We start from the raw sequence: 16507 nt of genomic DNA, 5'->3' as shown, positions 1-16507 counted from the left end.
AGGTCAAATAGATCAGGCTGATGGCAGGTATGGTCCATAATTTGCTACGGTTCCTGTCTTGTTAGTATGTGCTATGTCTACTTATGCCTGACTAAATTCTGATTTATATCTACACTTGGGTTTAAAAGACCACTTAAATTTTTTCATGTTTTCGTATTCATCTTCTTCCAAAAGACCAGATGAAAAAAAGAGAACCAAGTTCAGATGAATGAGGATATAGATATCGAAAGTTGTTGGCAAAAGCCAGCTTCAAGAATGATATAGACGACGTTATTCTACGCATCCTGATAATATCCATATGGTGCCTCGCGTTCCATGTTATGTCTGCTTCTTCAGGTACTTCATCAAGTAGTCACCTGATGTTTTATCAGACGGTCCCCATATACGTATTCAAGTATATTATCAGTAAACCGTAAGCATTGAGCAACATTTGAGTGTATGATTGGAAAGGAATTTTCCTCTTGTATTTTCTTAGAACAATAAAGAAAAAAAGGATTATAATTCTCTTCCGTCTTTCAAAACTTGCCACACCATCACTTCTAGAAGCTTGGAAGTATTATCTCTAAGGATGCAAATGGGTTGGGTCGGATCCTGGGTGACCCTGATCCGATCCGATTTTTTGTTCGGATCTTAATTTTGGACCTAGATCCGACCCGGTTGAAGATTGGATCGGGTCGGGCCAATTTTTTTATGCTCTTGGGAAAGTATTTGGACAAATCTAATTTGGTCATATCATAATTATGAGGTGCTGGGCGACCCATGACTCGAAAGACTTGCAATTGACCTCCAGCCAGAACAGATGACCCCTGACTTACTAAGTAAGTCGGTCTGCAAGCCAAATTTCATATCACACTAATTTTTGTCCATATGACTGATCGGACAGAACTTGGTGTCTCCCAGCTCCCCTCTCACGAGGACTAAAAAAAATCCCAGACCTTCCAAAATCCAATTCCATTGCAGAAAACTGGCACATGACCCATATTCAGTTGAGTGTTCCCTCACTTCCTCCCTTCAAAAGTTAAAAAAAAAACAAAAACAAAAAAACAAAAAAAAAAAAAGCCAGCTACCGAGACACCAGAGGTATTAACAGTGTAATTGATCGAGAGAGGATCCTGACGGACCAATAGTGCCATGACCCACAAAAAAAAGAAAAAAAAAACTCTCTTTTGCTTTTTCCCCCTCCTTTTCTCTCTTCGGGTCTATTCGAGTCGGGGCGGATCCTTTCGGTAAACCCAGACCCGACCCATAAAATGATTCGGATCCAATTTTAGGACCCGATCCGGACCCGCGGGTCCTAAAATTCGGATCGAGTCGGGTCTATGCGGGTCGGGCCGAGTCGGGTCTCGGGTTGACCCGACCCATTTGTAGCCTTAATTATCTCTATCCTGTCATACATTCGTATTCCTTCTTCTCTGCAGTTTCGGGTAAGCTTGATAGTAACGAGACAACATGCATGATGCTTATGTACTAATGCGCGCAACTTTGTAGGAGGGTGAAAATAGTAGAAGTTCTATACTTATATGTGTCAATTTAAACTCAAACAACTCTTATGCAGGAAGACCCTTCAAATTGGCAATAGATGCTCTCTCCTTTTTTTTTTTCAAGACTAAAATTGGATACTAGTATATCCATATCTATATTTATTTTATTTAACAAATATAGATATAAATATAAATATTAGTTGGATGTCAAATTTTATATCCATATTTGTTTTAAATGAACAAAGATATAAATTAGATAGTGGAAGCATGAATATAAATACAGATATAATTAGAATAATTAATTTTATGATCACATAATCAAAAATATTATTAAGTAGGTTATCAAGTTAATAGTATATTAATATGACCACTTATTTCTCTTAACAATTTATAAGTGCTAGATAAAAATATTTAGGATTACAAATAGAATCGAATATTCGAATTTGGATCAGATAGTTGTCTATCTATATCTATAACTATTTTTTTTGACGGATATGAATATGGATATAGTTATTAGTTGGGTGTTCGAAATTTTATCCATATTCAGATAGATTCAAATACATAATTAGATCCGGATAAATATTATTCCATTCACTTTCACTCCTATTTCCTTTTCAATTATATTCTTAACTTTTCACAATTGATTTCAGTTTTTAGCTAAATTGCAATATGGTAATTCATATTTAAATAAAAGGAATGATCCATGTAAATGTGGGATGAGAATCATGGAGGTAAATTGAGTTCCAATACTCTTCTAAAAGCGCTTTTCTCCATCTCTAGCTCAAAGGGTCCCTAGATGATGGTGCACAATTAACAAAAGCCATTTCGAGGTACTCCTAGTACCCATATGTACTGTCGACAGCTCAACAGGCAGGCCCGTCTTAGCCCGGGATCCCATTTAGTTTAGTCAGGCCCAGGCCTGGCTCGGCCTTTGGGCCTACTTTCGCCTCGGGCTCCCTCTCCTCTGATGCCCTCCGTCTCCTCCCCGCATGCCACCGAGCCCTCCAAATTATCCCCATCAAAGAAGAAGAAGAAGCCAAAAGATCCGACCATTCTGCCACCACCATCCATCTTTGGACCCTCCCAATGTTCCCCGCAAAAAGGCTGGAGCTTACCTAGGGGGTATCGCTGCTGCCGGCGGCACCAACATCTGCCTCTGCCGTTTCGTCGCCGCCGCAATCTATGCGGCCCTCGCTGCCCATCACGTCCCCGAGTGTGCGACGTCCCCATCATCCTCCATGTTGGACTCCGCAAGAAAACGGCTCCTCGGTCCAATCCAAATCCTCGCATTCGGCGCGCCCAAGGGGTGGTAGATGATGGACGGGTGCTCGCTCACCTATGATAGCCGACGCGGGAGACAAAGATGCCATCGGAGCCAAGGGTTTGGAAGGGAAAACCCTAGGATTCGAGGAGATGATGGACAGAATGGAGCAAGCCTCGGTGACGAAGCTCTTTCTAACCTCTACTTGCTTGCTCCTCCTCTCGCTCTGCCTTTGGCTCTGGGTATGTGGATAAGAGAGCAAAGGAGCGAAGCGAACCGAGTTGCCACAAGGTTCTGACTTGATGAGCACCGCCGGGGAAGGATTTGGAGAGGGTAAGGAGGCAGGGAGGGAAGGATTGGGGAGAAGATGGGAGTGATGAGCGGGCAGGGCATAAGGAGGAGATAGCCATTGGCTTGGCCAGGGCCCAGGCTGATGCAAACCCAAGTTCGGTCTGTTTGACGGGCGGGCAAATAGTTTAGGCCCGAGTCAGTCCACAAGGCTTCAAATCCAAGCCCGGGCTTGCTTGAAACTTTTTGGGCTTGAACGGACCAGGCGGGCTATCCAGTATTGGAACAGAGCCATGTATTGAAAAGTTACTTAAATCAATTTTTGAAGTCATCAGTCACAAATTTGACATATAGAATTAAATAGATCAGGAATATAGATTTGTGAGTGAAAAATAAAAAAAACAAAGATTGCTAAAATTTGGGAAAGGATTCATTTAACTATAAATTACAAAAAAGAAAGAAAATAGTTTTCTTAAAATTTTTAATATTTGTTCATATGAGAATACTCGTAGGAGGCACCAAAGCTATAGAGTATAACACTTTAGCAACTAAAACAATTAAATAATTTAGAGAATTGTTTGACCTTGGGAGAACATGTTGAATAGTTCAAGAAGTTTTCTGCCATTTCTTTTCTTTAGTCGACACGTGATGTGCTGGATTAAAGTAAGTAAGCCGAATTCGTCAAATAATTGGACGATTTCTTAATCACTCTGATGTCGGCGTTCGCCTTGATCGCATGAGTCGCAAAGCCGAGTTCTACCGAAATCTATAAAATCACAGCCGACCATCAGGTACATCGTCGCATCGCCCAGTCACGTCGAAAGCACGTGCAGGACGCCGGTATATTAAAAAACACGGCAAAATAGAGTGCCGAGTTATCGTTGACACCTCCCTCCCTCTCTCCCCACCCCGCCCCCCTTCCATCCCTCGCTTCGCTCTCCCTCTCAAATCTCCCTCCAATCTCCCTCATCTCTTGCGGGCGCTCTCCTTCTCTCTCTCGCACTTAGAGAGACTCAGCTGCCGACCCTCGCTACTTTTTCCCGCCTTCGATATTGCCATCAGCAACTTCCTAACCCTAGCCTTTCTCTTGTCTCAAGAATCAACTATTTTTCGCTTAAGATTTGCATCACGAGGTATGATCGCTTTCTATCATCCTTTGTTTCTCTTTTTTCCATTCAATTTTTACTTCTAATTGACTGATACGCGATTTAAATCACACTGTGTATGTCCTTTTTTTTGAAGGTTGAAATACTGTGTTCTTGCTCTGTTGTCAATAGTTGCTGATGTCTGGTGACGGGATTTAGTTGTTTGGTTGCTTTTATTTGTTACTTGGTTTCAGGACATTATAAATAGTGTTCTATTACGGGTTCTTGCTTATGGGTTCCTTGTGGGTTCTTGCCCTGTTGTTTTCTTCCTTGTGGGTTCTTGCTCTGTTATTGGTGCTGCCACATGTCTGCTGATGAGATCTATTTGTTTGTTTGTTTGTGTCCTTATTACATTCCAGGACACTAGAAACTTGTTACATGTAATCTGGCAGTGCAAGTTGTGAGATAGCTGTTGTTCAAGAACTTGTCTTGACGTGCTAATTTCAAAAAAAAAATTAAATGCGTGCATACAGATACATACACCTATGCATGCTTGCAGTTTATTTTAAAAAGATAGGCGGATTTCATTATCGTTTTGGTGATTATTAATTTCCTTTGCTTGAAGATGTGCCCACATATGTATTTCTCTTGGCTTTGGCAGTGTTTTGATGTTTGTTTATTAGATGATAGTGTTTATTAGTCAAAGTTTTAGTTTTGGATTTATTGATGAGGCTAATAACTTATTATCTGAAAGAAGCCACGGAGGAATTCGGAAAACACGAGAGATTAAACAAAGAAAAGGAATATACAGTAGAATGCTGGAGATATCTTCATATGAGATCAAGATATAAGGAAATATTTTTGAAGCTTGCACAATTTGTTTTGCATTCTTCAAAAGATATGTTAATTAAGGAAAATTTTTTCTTTGGATCATTTTAGTTAGGGAGGGGTTTGTTATCCTCATTTGCACGTTCTTATTTGATCATAGATATTGTAGAGTCATTGTTCATTTTGTGTGTTAGGTATTTATGATATATATTTAACATTCCATGTTTATAAATTTTGTAATATGCCTATAATATTATAATTTCTGCACCGATGTATGTTGTATTTTCAACATTACCTTCTAAGTTTTCTATTCCCAATTTAAGATTTTTTATATTCCTATTTTCCAGATGGCAAATCGTTTACAGCCTGGTCCAGTTGATAAATCTGTACTCACGGATCAGGCGCGCCACAGATCAACAATTATTGAATCTGGACAGGTAAAATCTGATCTATGGAGTTATTTTTTGTTATTTCATTTATTTATATCATATTTTGATACATATACTGTCTTGCAGGCTTTGAAACCTATTAGATTTGTTGAGCATGGTCGCAAATTGAATATGTGGAATGTGGAGCATGAAGGAGTTCTAGAACTCCTTAAGAGAGCTGGCTTTTATTACTTATCCCGCTTAAAGCGGATACACTTGGATCATGCACTACTGAATGCATTGATTGAGAGATGGCGGAGGGAAACACAGACCTTCCATCTGCGACATGGAGAGATGACTATATTATTGAAAGATGTGGCTATACTGACAGGCCTCCTTGTAGATGGACTTCCAGTCACTGGCAAGACCAGCTATGACTGGGAGCAGCTTTGCATGGAATTATTAGGTCAAGCCCCTGATCAGGTAAAGGGTGGATGTGTCAAAATTGACTGGCTTTATCAACAATTCCATGCAATACCAATTGATGCAGAGCAAGCTCAGATTGAGTTTACTGCTCGAGCATACATCATGTATCAGATAGGATGCAGTTTATTCCCAGACCCTAGTGGGAACCGAGTGCACCTAAAATATTTGGCATTACTTAGAGATTTTGACATGTGTGGTCAAATGGCATGGGGTGCTGCAGCACTTGCATATCTATATAGAGAGTTGGGGAAGGCCAGTTTGGTTGGAAAGGCTGAGTGCTGTGGTTTTTTGACACTGCTTCAGGTAACATAGATTTCTTTCGATAATTATATGAAATAATATATATGCTGCCTCATATTTTGTGACATTTCGTGCATGAATTATTTTTAGATATGGGCATGGGAGCACCTTCATGTAGGTTGCCCTCTACGCTTAGAGCATTCACAGGGTGATGGCAACCTAGATGACAAACCACTGGGATCTAGGTAATAATCTCTTATGTTTTATTGAATCAATAGGTTCTCTAGATGTTTACTAACAAATGAATGTATTTAGGTGGAATGTCCCATTACGATGCTTTGAGAATGTTAGAACCTCAGATATTAAGTTTTATCGCAAGGAGCTTGATACCCAGATGGAGTCTCAGGTATACTTGAGCTATATTATGATGCATTTCAGATCACATCTACATGTGAAAATCAGGCAAGTAATGCTAATATATTGAGTGCTCAAACATTTGTCACTGTAGGTCATATGGGATCCGTATACACCAGAATTGATGGCAAGGGTACCAGCTCATTGCATTGCTGGATCAGAGGTGTGGTGCTCTAGAATACCTTTGATCTGTTATGAGATTGTGGAGATGCATGTTCCAGACCGTGTGTTAAGACAATTTGGGATGCTACAACACATCCCAGAGACTGTGGAGGCTGTGGACCGATTGACGAGGCAGGGTAGATCTGATGAGGATTGGTCTGTGTATCATGAGCAGTATATTACGCGATGGACTGACAGGTTATCTTCTGTGGTAACAGAACATGAGTTTGCAGATCCAGACCCCGTCAAAGTATTAGAGAGTTACGTGCAATGGTATTGGAGCATTACTCGTCGGTGGATCTCTACACCTGTTGATCGTCCAACTATATCTGACCAGCCACGAGTGAACATTGAGAAAGTATTGGTATGTTATCTTTACATGGAAGCATATGCTTAATTTATATTATATAGCTGCCTTATTTTTACTTCTCTGAATCATCTTGTAGGTCGATCTAGTAATTGATGTACGAGAACAAATAAGAAAGATGTCAGCCAATAAGGCAGTGGTTAAGAGTGTCGCTGAGGCTCTTACTCAGATTGAGAACCGCATCACCACAGTCCTAGATACCCTCCCGTTTGATGTTCCTCTTCCAGCACAACAACATGATGATGTCCACCCTACTGCTTCCCACCGCCGTCCTGCCATACGACGTCGTATGCATCATCATAGTCAGCCATCTGCTTCCACAGATACTGCCACAGACACAGAGCTTGTGCCATCTACTACAGCATCCACTGAGCCTGTGCTACCAATCTGCGTTGCTGTCGCCACTGAGCTAGCTTCATCCAGTCCTGTCTCCTCCACTCTGGAGTTGTTGCCATCAACTTCAACTTCCACTGAGCCTTTGCAGCAGATCCCCACTCCTGTTGTTGTAGAGCCTGCTTCATCCTCTCTTGCTCCCCACAATATGGAGTTGACTCCATCCACTCCAACCTGCACTGGTCATGCACCACCCACCATCACTTCCATTGAGCCTATTTCATCCAGTCCTGCCCCAGCCCTTCTGGAGATGGAGCCATCCATTTCAACCTCCATTGAGCATGCCATGCTCATACATGCTCCTGCCACTGCAGAGACTACTTTGCCTGCTCCTGCGCCAACCATTATAGAGCTGGAGCCATCAGTCTCAGCCTCCGTTGAGCATGTTGCACCTGCCCTTTCTCTAGCTGCTGCAGAGGCTGCTTCATCCACTCCTGCCTCTGTCATTACTGAGACAGCAACTTCCACTCTACACTCTGCCGGGCCTGTGCCACCCAACCCTACTTCTTCTCCAGAGACTTCTTCATCCACTCCTACCACTGTCATTATTGAGCCAGCACCATCTACTCTGGCCTCAGCTGAGCCTGTGCCACCCGCTCCTGCTCCTGTTGTTATGGAGCCTGCGTCATCCCCTTTTGCCCCCGCCGTCACTACTCAACCTATTTCCACCCCAATTATCACATATTCTACTTCACCCACTCCTGACCGTGTTATCAAGGAGCCAGCACCATCCACACTTGCCACCTCTATGATGGACGCAGCACCATCAGTCCCCGCCCATATTGAGGCTCCAAGTGCTTTTTCTATCCTTACTCAGGCTGTTCAGTCCCTTATCCAGCAGGATTCTCAGAATGGTGAGGCTTCTATGACTGCTAAATGCATGGAGGAGACCCATGAAGTTAAGGCTATTATTGACCCTGTGAAAACAGAGGCTCATGAAGCTAATGCTCATATAGAGGGAGCGGAGGTGCAAAAGACAATGGATGTTAAGGTGCAGGAGGTTACAGATATCAAGTTCCAAGAGGCTCATCATCACATGGAGGCCAATGTGCAAGGAACCAAAGAGGGTCGTGAGGCTATCCATGGCCATGGTCGTGTTAGAAGTTTTGTGAGGAAGAGGAAGAGGAGGGTCTATCAACAAACCTCTTCTGCCCCAAACTGAATTCCTGACCTTCGAACGGTTTCATCTCTTGGATGCCTCTGGTGGGTTCTTTAGGAACCTCTGGCCCTTTAATCTGCCCCTCATCATTTTGGTCCTCGTCCTCCAGCACCCTGTATATTTGCCTCCGAAGTTCTTCATGAGGAGTCCAGCCACAATCTTACTGGAGGATGTCAGGTTTCCTTTGGAATGCAGGCTATGTTTAGTGGTTTGAATTATTCTTGTAGGCTAATGAAAAAAAAGTTTAATGCAATGGTTGCATTAAACTTCGGAGGAAGACCACTCAGCCGAAGGAAGACCGTGCCGTTAATAATGTTGGTTGCTGAACTACATATTCAACTCTGGTGGAGTTATATGATAGAATTTAAAACTATAATAAGTTTAAGAGGTCCACTTATGTTATTAATTTTGTGTATCCATAGTGTATGAACGCTACAAAGGTAGTTGAAGATCAAAGGTGCACAGAATGTTGCCTCCTTCTAAGGTAAATATGACAATTCTACTAATTGTTCAATTTATCTTGTATGGAATGTGGATGACTAGCAATTTACTAGTAAAAAATATTTGTGAAGTTTCCATTGTAGCTACAATTAAATCTGGTCTGAGTATAATACATCCAGCTTAAATTTTTTTATGAAAAACTTTGGACTGTGGAGTTCAGGATAATTGCTATAATTAATGGCATGCAGTTTGATCTGTGTTTATCTGAAGCTCTGCCTACCTAAGCATGCTTGGCCTTAAATAGGTCTAGTGACTATATAGGATCCTATCACTTGCCACAAATTGATCAGGTGGCCTTGGATAGGACCTACACTGAATTTGAGTCTGCATGACCATTGCAAAACTAGTTGAAATAAGCCTTTTCCATGTTTACTTTTTCTTTGTTGCTGTAGATTGATGCCTGCAGTAGATATATCACTATTTGGATTAGCATGTTACATGTGCATACGTAACCATCGTATCTGTGAAATATATTCTGCCAGAAAATTTTATTGCCTGACATCTCTTGTTTGTAAATGATATCCTGGTAGCAAGGAAACAGATTGATGTCAATATGTTGAGATAATTCTACATTTGGACTTCAAGATGATTTAGATATTATGTGCTTTGTTGGTATCACAATACAATCAATTTAGCAGCTTTTCTGTGGGATCGCCCTCGTGTTCTGATATCCTTTCGATTTGCATGACTGCTTTCCGATTAAGGTATTTCTTGAGTTGTGCACATGTTTTGTACTTAATCGAACCTATTAATACAATATGAACATTGACTATATCAATGTTTTGAGTCTCAGTACCAGAATCCGTCAGTAACTTATTGATATCGGTCAGATCGGTGCAGTGTGCCTCCCTTACCAACATGTGGTATGCTGCCGAAGTTGGCACAACAGCTGTACTATGTGTCGGTCCAGCTGCGTACTGAGTCCTTGTACGTACTGATGGCATTCCAGGTCAGTTTGTTACACCTTGAACTGGCCGATACAAGTTGGTACTTAAAACCATGGGATTTATATTTTCCAATTTTGGCAGGTTAGGATTGATTTCCTTTTTTCCCACTTCAACCAATGCATTTTCAGTGCATGCCTATTGTAAATGCTACCACCTTGCATGAATATGGTAGTTATGACTTATGATTGGAATCTTTGAATTGAGAAGTTGAATTTGACAGTTACGTGCCAGCAGATTCTCCTAGGATTATGTCCAATTTTTTAGAAGACAAGATCAAAGAAAGGTTTGGGCTACATAGAATATGAGTATGATTTATATGCTTGCCTATTAAAATTTTTTAGCAGTTGATTTTGAGACTGACATGATCTCCACAAAAAGCAAAGATCAAATCACAGATTTTGTTTATTGAAGAGCAAGACAACTGGGTAATCAGATCAATTTTTTCTTGTTATGGCAAATATGATTGCTTGCTTGACTTTTACCTGTTGATGCCAAACGCACATAGGATCTTGCATCTGCTTGCAGCCCAGCATCTAGATGTTTATATATCTTCTTTTGCTTCTATGATATTTTTGAAATCTCACACATGCTTCTGTGAGCTTTCCTTTTCTCTCATCACAATGTATCATCATGGTACATTGACATATTCATTCTTCATATAGATATGAAAAGAATAAATACAATTCAAGTCTTTATGATCTGGGCTGGAAAATGATTGCTTGCTAATAGTCCCTTTGATTTTTTAAAGGAAAACTTTAGTGATTTACTTGATTCTTCCCCCTTACATGTGTATGTATGGAATGGTCTAGTCAGCTGTGGGGCTAAAAAGAGATTGCTTGCTAATAGTCTCTTTGATTTTTTTTTTTAAGGAAATCTTCAGTGATTTGCTTGATTCTTGTCCTTACAGATTTAGGATAATTAAAACATTAATTATATTAGTGACAACTTAGGGCCTATTCGGATAATCCTGTGGGATTGGGAATAGGATTTCTGATGCTAAAGTTAGCAAGCCCGGCCCATATCGACATGAAGATCACATAGCAAATATTCAATGGACTAGTTCGAGATTGACCAAGACAGTGATCTAATTTCTTCTCGCTAGATGTCTAAATTAGACACCAAAGGTACAATTAAACCAGAAAACTTAACTTCAAATTCCTGTCCTATTTTATTCTAGAATTTGTAAATTTTGAAATTTAAATAGTTCTTTCTGTTATCACAGCATACACATGTTGGGCACCTAGGCAGCCCCCACCTAGGTGCTTGGGCGACCTGGATGCTAAGGTTTTGGCTATTGCATAGGTGCTTACGCTGACACATAAAGACTGTTTGGTGCTCTGGCCAGTTTTTAACATATATATTTATGACTTAGTAGCTTAATCAGTAAGTTTGCTTGTAGTTTAATTTATGTTAGTCCGCGACTTTTGCTGTAATATTAGTGTTGTATTTTTTTAATAGTCAACCTGAAATAGTTGGGAGAAGGTTTCATTAAGGTTATATCTTTCAATAAGTTTAGAGAAACTATAAGTGCATTCTCCTATTTGAACAAATGAACTTACCTTAATCATGGCATGTACAAAACTTAAAACATGTAGCTTCTGTACCTTTATCAATGTATGATGCTTTTAATAAGTTTACCTTATCTGTATTAAACATACATTCATGTTCTTAAAATATCTACGTATATGTGAAACTATAAGTTATAATATACAAATTTAAAGAATTATTAGGTTTATCTACTTCCAGTTACCCACTTGACAACATGGCATCCTGCTCAAGTGGTTTGCCAATTTAATGCATTATAATTGCTATTGTGTGAAAACCTTCTAGTGTTGTTTTATGGCCACAAGTTGCTGCAGATGTCATGTGCTGAATAATTATGTTCGCTGCATGTGCCAGTATCCGGTTATTGTAACCACCAAGCCTAATCACAACTATTTGTATTTATCTGTTTAAAAATATCACAACCTTTGTGGTGTAATTTTTTCAACTTCCGTTTTCCCCTTTGGTGAGCAATTGGCCATATTATAATAGATAGTTCTCAGAAGCCTCACTTAGGAATTAGGACACAAGTTGGGGTAATGTCGATCTGAGCTGTGGACATAGCCCCACTTGTATTGGTTTACATCCACATTTGGTGTGACAAGTGGAGGAATTGCCATGTCAGATATGTATTCATGTGTATACAGCATTGCTTGTGACTGGGAAGTAGATGACTTTGTTCTACTATTGGCAATTGCAATCAGTTTCTTCATGTAAGATTTGATGATTACCAAAGCTTTACAGATTCAATGCCAGATTTGCGTAATATACTGACACAGTAGGAAAGGATGAAAGGGCGATTTGATCGTCGAGATTAATAACACACAAATAGAAGCATACTAGAGTGAAGAATCCTTCATTTGGTGAAGGAAATTCTTCCAAAGAAATTTTACTATAGTGTATTAGACGCATATATAGGACATGACCTCTAACCCTAATTCGGGCATTAAATTCGGTACATAATCATACTCGACATAGGAGTCAAAAATAAGGAAATATGTCGGAACTATTCTACTACAAATATAGAAGCCCGACTAAAATTCGATATCCAATGAAAAATTTATAGGAAATAAATTAAATGGTTGCTTGTTAAAGCCTTCGCCCATGAATCTGTTGGTTCCTGTGAAGGTTGGCATGGTCCCGTTGGTCATAGTACCTATTGGCTGCATCTAGTGCTACATCATATATTGATTGGATTATAATTAAAATGGAGCTAATCTGTTTATACGATTTAGTTGTTTGTGATGAAACGTTGATTTTCTGCCTCAGATATTAAACTGCATAACTGTAATGGAAGTTGTGAGATTAGACCTTTTAAAATAGTCATTTACTGAGAATCATAGCTGCATGCTTAAAAATGCTGGTTGCTGAATGTTTCAATTTTGAAAAGGGAGACTAGATTAAAGTGCAGCTGAAGGGATTACCTACTGGGTCTCAATTGAATGAAAGCTAAACCTTCTCATGCATGTTATTTATTTTACTGACTTACCATGAAATCACGATACATACCTATATCATCATAGCTTTTAAGTTTCTTATTTTATTTTTCTGTCAGACCAGTTCTCATTTTATTTATCTCGGACATTATAATGGGGATCAAGACTCCTTTTGGGATGAGGGCATCTTTTGCCAAGAAGTTCATCCCCATAACTTTAAGCCAATGCACTTATTCTTATCAATATGAAGAAGAGATGGTGTTGACTTTTGGCTGCCTCCTGTTAACATAGTTTGAAAGGCACCACTGAGGATTCATGTGTTATTGATCTGAAACAAGTTATTGTGATTGTGCTTTTAAGTTCATTTTGTAGTTTTCTTTAGACTAGTTGCAAAGATCCACCATATGAGCTAGTCTCTAGAACTGCTGAAAACTTTCAGCAGATGCATGTTAAGAAGTTAGATAATGTTCCTACAGGATCTGCAACTTTTGCATTCTGTCGAACAGTTCTGTTCCCTGGATTTGTTGATGTCAGTGATAAACAAATGAAGACTGGAATTTTGAATTTGAAAGCAGCGTCGCTATCTGGAACCTTCACAACTGGACAGCAAGGGACAGTTAGCATGAGGCATGATCACGAGTCCTAGGAGCATGCAGAGTCTTCTGATGAAGGAACTAAAAAGATGGATCTACAGATGCTCCTCCAGCAAAATAATATTTTGATGATGAATATGAAAGGGTTAGGTAAGAGGGACACGAGATCTTCAAAAACTTTCCTATGTAATTCTTTTGAGGAGAATCAAAGTGTAGGGATGATGCACCCAAAAATAGAGAGAATGGTGGTCAGACATAAGCATTTCATCTCCTCATAGAAGTGAGTACTAAAACAGCTCTGAAAGTTTTTTAAGTCCAGCAGGTCGCATTGGAGCTCCCCTGGAGAAATTTGTTAAGGTGGTGTGCTAGTTCATGATTTGAGTTTGGAGATAGCGCCTAAAGTATCAGAAATCTGACCGACAGTATTGACCTGGTACTCATAGTGCTAATGGTACTCTTCAAACAAGAAGAGCTCGCTGATGGAACCGGCAGGCAGTGCTCGATATGGTATCCAAACTCTGTAGTTCTTATGGTGTACAACAAAAGGCAGAACCATCAATGGATCATAATCTGCATGGAAGACGATCATAATCGGATGCATGCTGCTGGTATTGCACAGAACAGAAGGCCAAGATGAGCCAGTCGGTGAGGAGCAGCTGCATAGATGATAAATGAAGCATTTGATTGTTTCATGATGCAGCTAAAACTGCGTATCCCTTTTGCCGCATATGCTACCTGGTGAGCTGTAGTCATCTGGACTAGCTTGGATTCCTGAAGGACTCTTCTACTGGTTCACTGTGATCTTGCTTTTGGTTGACAGCCCTCATTCAGGCATGCTTTTATGGTCAGCTTAAAAACTGCGATTGCACTATATGTTTATTATCTTTGCAGTTGAATCAAAGAAGCTGTTATTACGTACATGTAACTCAAAGAAGCTGACATTCTGTGGGAAAAGTTGGCTCTATTGTTCAGTAGCCTTGAAGGCTGAAGCTGTAGGTTTCTGTTGAACTTATCTAGATTTATACCCCGTTATGCCTCAGACCATTTTTCAGCATATTTCGAGGCCCTACATCTTCACTTGTATCTTGTGCCAAATGCTTTGATGCTTTCACATTCATCTTGGAAATTTTGAAACCTCTCTGCCGGCAGAAGGGCCGAGGAGAGAAGGTGCCAATTGGAACCTCTTCTGTGTGTTGGATATTTCTGCTGCAGTCAATTTGGATCGGACGATGCTAATTTGGTGCTGGTTTCAGTAGCCATACACTTGACTTGCTAGAATCTGTAGCATCTGTGAAGCTTTTTCTCGTATCTTAATATGAATTAGTTCTGCAGGGGAGAAGAGCCTGCTATCTAATGCAGCATTATGAATAAATGCTTGCCCTAGACTGTAAATATGGAGCACATGAAACAATATACATAAGAGTAATACATAGTACACCTACTCTTACTTGATTTATGCAACACCAGCCTACATTTACCCAAGTCGTCACCTTAGCTTTATGAGTTTGACTACGAAAGGGTGTTGAATTGGAGGTTTTGTAAAGAACGGTATTACTAATACCAACACTAACAAGCATCGATCCTAGTTAAGCATTTTGATTCCATGAATTGGGGTTCTCTAAGTATTTTCTTAGGTGTAATTGTGCATATCCACTTTTTTTTCGGTAAATACGAATACAAATGTATTTATATTTATTTTTGTACCACTTGATTTGGAGAGTTATAGTATTTGTTTGTTATCGACTGCAATACAATAAAATTTTGTTTGTGAGAATAAGGGAAAAGACTACCAGATGCTTGCTTGGATTATATCGCCTCTTGCATGGCAAGGGGATGGGGATTTGATTTTGGTTTCGTGTTATGTCCCCATAGATGGGGTCGATATAAAGTTGGGCCGGCCCCTCTTAGTCTCACATGAGAGAGAGAGATCCAAGGTAAATTATTTCAATCTATAGATATTTGGGGATGTACTATATCTAAGACTAGAACTGAGAACCTCCTCCAAAAGATAGCTAATGAGGCACAGCTCAATTAGCATAGAGTTTGTTTTCTTATAAAATCAATATAATTTGTCATGTATTTAGTGAATGCCCCACCTATTGTCATTAATATAATTTGAGCTACAAAATATCAATGTCATTATGGTCTCCTCATAGGAATGTTAGACTCTTGTTTTTATTTTTTATTTTTTCCATTTTGTGCATAAGAGACTAGTAGACAATAGACTATCCAATCAAGGTAGCCCTCTCCCCAGTATTCTTAAACTTTCCAATAATAGTGAGAGCAAGATTTAAGCCTAGAAGTAGCTTACCAGCAAGATAAATTAACATTGTTATGCAATCATGATTTACGTTCCTCTCACTCTATATAATTTTGTATTTGTTAGTTGTAATGATATCATGTTTTGGCAATCTTATTACTATATTTAAACGTGAGACACAAGACCTATTCACCGGCTAAACTTTTTAATCATGTGAGATCACAACCATCTAAACTACTTCCTTGCTTTCGTCGGATGCAAAGAATGGAGGCTACTAACCTAATTCGAAACTGATCCAAGTATATTGCTTGGATATAAAAATAAACCAAATAAATCATGAGGCATGGATTTAGGTGGATCTATACCCAAAAATTCAAAACATGACTCGACTATATAAATATATATAGATATACGCTTATATGCATATATATTCTGGAACAAATAAATAAATGAGTATATATATATTAAAAGGGAAAAACAAATCAAGTGGAGAGTAGTAAAACTATAACCCATCTTGCTCTGCAAATTTTTGTCCATCTTATTTGCGGTAGTCCCCTTACGATTTATTTTTTATGATTTAATATTTGTAGCCAGGTTAATTATTGTAGGATATTTTTTATATTTTTAATATGCAGACATTTTGGTAACAAAGCAATAGTTGAACAGATATCTTCTTTTAAATATGATTTTTTTTTT

The 16507-nt window shown here is 39.4% G+C and overlaps 1 protein-coding gene and 1 long non-coding RNA gene across 4 annotated transcripts; both read left to right on the top strand.

Annotated features, from left to right (window-relative positions):
• The first annotated feature begins 3884 nt into the window (after positions 1 to 3884).
• LOC103719060 (uncharacterized) lies at positions 3885 to 9122 on the top strand. Of its 3 annotated transcripts, XR_015975219.1 has the most exons (8): positions 3903 to 4163; positions 5291 to 5380; positions 5459 to 6100; positions 6188 to 6282; positions 6353 to 6443; positions 6546 to 6977; positions 7060 to 8846; positions 8955 to 9122. XR_015975219.1 is itself a non-coding variant. In XM_008808126.5 (7 exons), the coding sequence occupies exons 2-7, from the start codon at positions 5291 to 5293 to the stop codon at positions 8533 to 8535; spliced, it is 2826 nt and encodes a 941-aa protein (XP_008806348.1). In that variant the 5' UTR covers positions 3885 to 4163; the 3' UTR covers positions 8536 to 9122. The 3 variants fall into 3 exon arrangements, 2 of the variants coding, with proteins under 2 accessions (XP_008806348.1, XP_088571851.1); XM_008808126.5 differs by having other exon boundaries at positions 3885 to 4163; positions 7060 to 9122; XM_088715725.1 differs by lacking the exon at positions 3903 to 4163 and adding an exon at positions 4690 to 4754 and having other exon boundaries at positions 7060 to 9122.
• A 704-nt stretch (positions 9123 to 9826) lies between these two features.
• On the top strand, positions 9827 to 14618 carry LOC148714638 (uncharacterized). Its single transcript, XR_015975228.1, has 2 exons — positions 9827 to 9982; positions 13534 to 14618. It is a non-coding gene; the product is annotated as an uncharacterized LOC148714638 (long non-coding RNA).
• The last annotated feature ends 1889 nt before the right edge of the window (positions 14619 to 16507 follow it).

The sequence above is a fragment of the Phoenix dactylifera genome, chromosome 2 (genome assembly GCF_051530095.1).
Source record: "Phoenix dactylifera cultivar Ajwa chromosome 2, Ajwa_hap1_PhDact_Kaust_v1.1, whole genome shotgun sequence".
In the NCBI taxonomy this organism is placed as follows: Eukaryota; Viridiplantae; Streptophyta; class Magnoliopsida; order Arecales; family Arecaceae; genus Phoenix; species Phoenix dactylifera.
Note: the sequence above shows the minus strand (reverse complement) of the source record. Positions and strands in the feature narration are given on the sequence as shown.

Bases quoted from the DNA above. Each gene is read 5' to 3' on its own strand.
- LOC103719060 (XM_008808126.5), top strand. From the start codon at position 5,291: ATGGCAAATCGTTTACAGCCTGGTCCAGTTGATAAATCTGTACTCACG. The intron at 6,101-6,187 runs GTAACATAGATT...AATTATTTTTAG, and splicing joins GTTTTTTGACACTGCTTCAG to ATATGGGCATGGGAGCACCT. The intron at 6,978-7,059 runs GTATGTTATCTT...ATCATCTTGTAG, and splicing joins TGAACATTGAGAAAGTATTG to GTCGATCTAGTAATTGATGT.